Below are 7127 nucleotides of genomic sequence, written 5' to 3'. Positions count from 1 at the left end.
TCCTTGAGAGGATTGTTTACAAAGTAGCTTGTTGAATCTATAAAATGAATATTTTCTTTTTTCTACGAACTTATCTTCAACCATTAAATGTTTGAGGAGAAAGAAATGTAAAAATAGATAATTTTTTTAAAAATAATAAACTACCAATTTTCTAATAATAATAAATATAGATAGATTCTCACCCTTCAATATCTAAATATTTTTCTAAAAGAGAAAAAGAACTAATGGTAGAAAGGAAATTCTTGGGAGTGAGGATCTATCTTTATGCCCATTACTATGGAAGAGTTTATTATTTAATTTTTTTTTTGTCATTTCTATCTCATATTTTGTTAAACGTAATGATGATGAGTACAAGATAAATTCTTTCGAACTCAGACTATTTTCCGAAATATAATAGCCTTGATCTCTCTTCCATTATAAAGCACCTGTGGCCATCGCGATTTGAAGCATGGTTTGGTCTCCATCAACTACTGTTTCTGTGGAGTTCTCTTTCATATTTTTTCTTCTTAATTTTCTCTAAGCTGTTGCGTGGTGTTTGTGTCTGTAAATGGCCAAGTCCAAAGATCAGACCCAAGATGGGACTGTGGACCTCCGTGGCCACCCTGTCCTTGCTTCCAAGACTGGCAAATGGAAGGCTTGTGCTTTTCTAGTTGGTAAGCTTCTTCTTACACAACACATCTCGAAAATACTTGTCTACACACTCGCTTGCTTTAGTAAGAATTCCTACTTTTGAGCTCGTACGAGCTCTAACTAGTTATAACCTCTCGCTGGCCACTATTATATTTTTTACAAGAGAAGAATTTAGAAAAAGGAGAGAAGATACGGGTTCTAGTTACAACCTCTCGCTCACCACTATTATATTTTGTACCAGAGAGGAATTTAGAAAAAGGAGAGAAGTTATTTTTTTCTTTTCAAAAGATAAATAGGCGTTGAATTTTTTTAGTGTTGGGCAGGAAGAATATTCCTACGGATGGAGGTCTTGATTTACTTTAAACTTCCCCTAAAAGTTCTTGTGTGTTAATAGAGACATGTTGTCGTTGCTTATATCAATCTTCTCCTCTTCTAGATGTGGGACATTGTTCTTATTCCCAGCAGTTTCTCTTCTAAATTGTTCATATTTTATATGAAGTTTTGATATATGAAGCAATTAAGCAAACTCTTGAATTATTCCTTGTTGAAATCATTATTGTTGTGTTGTGTTGTGAGATTTGGGGGTTGAAGAAGAGTTTATTTTGTGTGTGTGTTTTTAGGTTATGAAGCTTTCGAGAGGATGGCATTTTATGGGATAGCTTCGAATTTGGTAAATTATTTGACCACACAACTTCACGAAGACACCATTTCATCGGTAAGAAATGTGAATAATTGGTCAGGATCCGTGTGGCTTACTCCAATCCTTGGCGCTTATATAGCTGATTCTTTCCTTGGTCGCTTCTGGACTTTCACCTTCTCATCTCTCATCTATGTTCTGGTAACACTTCATCATCTCTCTCTTTTCTTCTCTTCTCTTCTTTTTTGACATTTAATACGAGTCGAATATATAGTTGAAGAAAGATCACAAACCACGACGGTTATGAGAGATAACACTATCTTTGTTGGGAACCAGGGATTGGTGTTTCTAACAATGGCAGTGTCAGTAAAGAGCTTGAAACCCACCTGCAACAATGGCATCTGCACTAAAGCCACACCCTCACAGATAACATTCTTCTACATATCTCTCTACACCATCGCCTTGGGAGCGGGTGGGACGAAGCCGAACATCTCGACTTTCGGGGCCGACCAGTTCGACGACTTCAATCCAAAGGAGAAGCAGATGAAGGTCTCCTTCTTCAACTGGTGGATGTTCAGCTCCTTCTTGGGTGCTCTCTTTGCCACCCTTGGCCTCGTCTACATTCAAGAGAACCTCGGTTGGGGCCTCGGCTATGGCATTCCCACCATTGGTCTCCTATTTTCTTTGCTCATCTTCTACCTTGGAACTCCCTTTTACAGGCACAAGGTTAGAAGAAGTCGGAGCCCAGCCAAGGACTTGATTCAGGTCCCGGTGGCCGCCTTTCGCAACCGAAAGCTCGAGCTTCCAACGAGCCCGAGTGAGCTTTATGAGGTGGAGTTGCATAGTTATACGGCTGCCACCGAGAAAAGGCAGGTTCAACATACTCCCATTTTCAGGTATTTACTTTGATGTTTTTAATATAGTACGTAGTGTGAATCACCAATAAAAATTTAACAAAAAAAATATTTACTTTTCTACCGGTATGCCTGAATGGTGGTTAGCAAAAGATAGGTACAAACTAATAAAAACTTTAAGTAATTTTCTTTTATTTTTATTCCACTCTAAACTTCTCCTTATTGTTTTATAGTTACCTAAATACTCACCTTTAGATCACAATCTATATAGCTCTAATACATATCCACATCAGTGTGCTGAGTACAGTACACAATCAAAGCTACTTTATCTATCTTTGCACTCGAGTTCGCTCTTATCTTTCTTTTTGAAATTTGTGGTGGAGATTTTAAAAGTTGTGACATGTTGATTTATAAATTTGAGTGAAAATTGTTTGAGGTTGTAGCTCTTGAATTAGCTAATTTTCTAGGTGAAAAAAAGGTGGAAATGGCATTGAGAATGAGGAGAGGGTATCAAATTGTGAGGGCTTTCTCTCGCTAGCTTCTCTTCGTACACATATGAACTCACCAAATTCTTTTCATACACCTTTCTCTCCTTACTTTTTAATAATACTTGTAGATTAAAGTGTATGTTTGGAAATTCTTTTAATATAAGTGTTTTTATTAAGTAAATGTATTTTAATTATAAGCACTTTAGTAACAAAAAAAAATCTAATAACAAATTATTTTGATGTTTCGTTCAACACACTCTTAAAAGATGATAGAGACGACTGACTCTTCAGATTTTCACAACTATATGATATTGTGTTTTCTTGAGTTTTTGTAAGAGAACGAATTTCTTCTCTTAAAAAATTTGAAATTTAAAGTGAATATTGTTGTGAGCTAAACAACACTTTCAACATTTAAAGTGTCTTTTATCATGCCAAAAACAATCCGCCAAACAAAACACTTTCAAATATAATCATTATAAAATCTCCCTATCTATCGTTGTCTGAGGAGTCAAATAGATTTCCATAAAAACAATAGGTCTCCCCATATTTTTAAAATAGTAATTATACTAGAATGTCAAACTTTGAGTCTAAACTCAATCTAAATTTACTCATTGATTTCATCCTAATGATATCGTATCAATGGAGAATACGTATATTGTCCTCACTTCTATATCATAATCTTCCGTAATTTCTAACCGTCGTAGGATTATGTTTGGTGAGAGTGTTTAGGGGCATATCCATTGTTGCAATTGCGCCTCTCATGAAGATCTTTTGGTTCCTACCACTCAAGTGGGCTTTCCTCAGCCCCACCACAAGTGCGGGCGGCAGCTTACCCATCATGGTGGGCGCACCATTTACTGATCCCTAACCCCACTATATTCCCCCCTCTCTATAATATGCCAAACACACCATTTTATTTGTATGGTTCTTCTATCTGCAAAACTGCAAGAAAGAAATTATTCAATGTGACTACTAATATATACGAGATGTGATAGATGATAGTGATCACTAGATGAGAGCGATAGCTAGTTATTTTAAAATTATTGTTACATTTCTTTACTTATTGAGGCAATTTTAAAAACTCTAAACTTGAATTTTAAAAACTCCAAACTTGAATGATTCATGAAATTAATACGTTTTATTAGTTGAGTAAAATTGATTCATGGAAAACCTGTTTTTGACCTCAGGTTCTTGGACAAAGCTGCAATCAAAGATGAGATAAATTCCTCAAGGCCCCAATGCACAGTGACTCAAGTGGAAGGAACCAAGCTGATCTTAGGCATGGTTATCATTTGGTTAGCCACCCTCATCCCAAGCACCATTTGGGCTCAAATCAATACCCTCTTTGTCAAACAAGGCACCACCTTAAATAGAACTATTTCTTCCCATGGCTTCCAAATCCCAGCTGCCTCCCTTGGCAGCTTTGTCACCCTCTCCATGCTCCTCTTCATTCCGATGTATGATCGCTGTTTTGTACCGTTCATGCGTCGAAAAACTGGAAACCCTAGAGGAATCACTCTCCTCCAGAGACTGGGCATCGGCTTCGTCATCCAGATCGTAGCCATCTCCATTGCCTACATGGTCGAAGTTCGAAGGATGCGTGTCATTCGAACCAACCACATTGCGCAGTCGAAAGAAGTTGTCCCCATGAGCATCCTCTGGCTGTTGCCACAATACATCCTCATTGGCATTGCAGACGTTTTCAATGCAATTGGGTTGCTCGAGTTCTTTTACGACCAGTCCCCAGAAGACATGCAGAGCCTCGGAACTACATTCTTCACTAGTGGGATTGGAGTCGGCAACTTCCTCAACAGCTTTCTCATCACGGTAGTCAATAAGATCACCAAGGAAAATAGCGAGAAGAATTGGATTGGAAACAACCTGAATGACTCTCACTTGGATTACTACTATGCCTTTCTTTTGGTCATATCTATACTCAATTTGGGAGTGTTTCTTTGGGTGTCAAGCATGTATATTTACAAGAGGGAAATCACAGAAGTTAAATATGGCATTGAAAGCAAAGGTTTAGATACTTGATCTCCTCTTGGGCTAGAGGTGTTGATGGGGATTATTATTGCTAATTAATAATTAAGAAATAGTTTATGCTTGTAGAACATTATTTTATTTATCTAGCTTGGTGCTAAGGCACACACCAATGGTGTATATTGCTCCCCTAATAAAATATAATATGAATTTGGAATTTGCATTAACATTACATCTCTTTCATTTTAGAAACATCGAACACAGCCAAAAGAGTTAGAGTGAGTCAAATATGACTTTTTGAAAACCCATTTATTTAAAAGGGTTTCCTATGAATTTTGACTACATAGGTGTCTTTTAGGTATAGGTTTTAGCTTTTTTAAACTCTAGAAATAATTATCAAAAGTAACCCAAAAAATTTCGAAAATCCTTTGAAAAAAAAATTGTGAAAATTTAATTTTTACTATTTTGGTGAATCAATTTTAACTTCCACTTTTAAATTTCATCAAAATAAATTCTAAATTAGTTAATACATGTGCAATTATAAGTCACATTTTTTTTTAAAGCTTTGTTTCTATTTATGAGGACTTTTGTGTGGTTGTATTGGGATTTTTGGTCGGTATTCACTCTTCTAGTTGGGTTTAATATTTTGTCGTTGAATTTATGTTATTTTTTACTTGCTCTATTTTGTGGTTAGATTAGTTATTATTCTTAGTTCTTTTCTCTTACAACATGTAAGATGAGAGTGAAACACCACTAGTTGAGCTAATCTCAAGTTGGTAAGTCAATTTTAAATAGTCTTAAACTTTCGACATTTTTTGTAGACCTAATTTTAGGTATTTTGTTAGTTCAATTTGATATGTTTTATTGTTTAATTTGGTGCTCAATTTTTTAATTTAATTTTGAAGATGTATTGTTTTCACCCCTGTTAAAGTTTAGAGTCCAATTTCATAATTGAAATAAAAGTATAAGTTTAGAATGGACTTGCTTATAAAAATGGATTTTTTTGGCCAATATAAATAAAATTAACTTTTTAAAAGTGTTATATAGAATCAAATTGCATAATATTATGCATCATATATTTTCATTTTCTTTTAAGGATTTTGTTTTGAAGAGAGAAATAAATTGTTGATCTATTTTCTTTTGAGAGGCATTGTTTTGAAGATAGTGTCAGTACCATCTATTTTCATATCATTACTTTTTTTTTTTTGATAAAATTTATCTTAAAGTGATGAACTATCTTAGCAATTGTCAAACATTTTTTCTTTTTTTTCTTTTAATTATAAAATTCAGGTTTATTGTGGAAAAAAAATAACAATAACACCCTAAAGTTAAGGCACGGAACAAAAAAAAATACTATCCAAACAGTAAAAAGAAACACAGCATACATCATAAACAAGTCTCAAACAAACTCATTTGTAGAAATAAATTCCAATCAAACTTTATCTTTAGTTGAGAGTTAGAAAAACAAATGCTACCTCACCGAATAGTAACACGAGCCTAAATATCATTTTGAATAAGATGTAAAATAAATTGAGGTTGACGAGAACCACCACATAGATTCTAAAATTACATTCTTTCCTAATATGGAAACGAGAGACCACCCGTGCTATCCCACCTAAAGCAAACGTTTTCCTTAGCAAGATACTCACTTGAACTGTGACGTTATTTGAAGATCCATTTTCTTTAAGTCTTAAAATATTAGCATAATTGTTTGGGGGAAAGAATACCCTGGACACGTGGAGGACAGCCATTGGTGCCCCAAGGTGACCATGAGTCATGCCCCAGCTCGGACCGTCGAGATCACCACCACTAGCGTTGACAGATGCTAAGTATGAGGGCCGAGGTGAACCTGGCCGAGGTCCGACCTACCGGGAAGCTCGGTGGGGGCCGATGTGAGCTACTGTCAGCGGCGTGATTATCGGGTATAACCGTCGGTCCCGAGATTACCGGGTGTAACCGACGGTCCCGAGATTACCGGGTGTAACCGACGGTCCCGAGATTACCGGGTGTAACCGTCGCGAGATTAGCGGGACTACCACCCATAAGTAGAGGACCTCACTCCGCGATCAGGTACGATGATTTCTGACCTCGAACTAAACTGGGAATCCGACCTATACTGACTTGATCGTCGGAGTGCTCACCTTTTTGTGCAGGTCCGCCCAAGTATTCAGATCGGTCCGGAGGTCGAGTTCGAGCTGCAATCTGAAATACACTGTTGTGCATATCCTTGCATAAACATTTGGCGCCGTCTGTGGGAACGACAATCTAAGTCATCCCAATTCTTTTAAACCAACACGCGAGCGAACATGGTTCAACCAGCAAACTCGACCAATACGGCAGATCGAAGGACTCTAGCCGCTAGCGATGCTCACCAGAGGGAGGTCGGAGCAGCAGTGGTAGAGGGGCAAGGTCACGACGGCCTAGCAACAGAACCCCTCCACATGTCGGCACGAATCACCGCGCATGTTCTACCACCTGCGCACCCCCCAAGGACATCCAAGGCCACCCGTGGCCGAGGTGGGACCTCTAAGAAGG

General features: G+C 37.3%; 1 protein-coding gene across 1 annotated transcript; it reads left to right on the top strand.

Annotated features, from left to right (window-relative positions):
- Positions 1 to 457: 457 nt before the first annotated feature.
- Positions 458 to 4795, top strand: LOC111015941 (protein NRT1/ PTR FAMILY 5.1-like). Its single transcript, XM_022291140.2, has 4 exons — positions 458 to 653; positions 1251 to 1468; positions 1604 to 2163; positions 3797 to 4795. The coding sequence occupies exons 1-4, from the start codon at positions 548 to 550 to the stop codon at positions 4644 to 4646; spliced, it is 1734 nt and encodes a 577-aa protein (XP_022146832.1). The 5' UTR covers positions 458 to 547; the 3' UTR covers positions 4647 to 4795.
- Positions 4796 to 7127: the final 2332 nt, after the last annotated feature.

Source organism: Momordica charantia (assembly GCF_013281855.1).
Source record: "Momordica charantia cultivar OHB3-1 chromosome 9 unlocalized genomic scaffold, Mcharantia_2.0 BLBB01000009.1, whole genome shotgun sequence".
Lineage (NCBI taxonomy): Eukaryota > Viridiplantae > Streptophyta > Magnoliopsida > Cucurbitales > Cucurbitaceae > Momordica > Momordica charantia.
The sequence above is the reverse complement of the archived record's forward strand: the minus strand, read 5'-3'. Positions and strand labels throughout refer to the sequence as shown.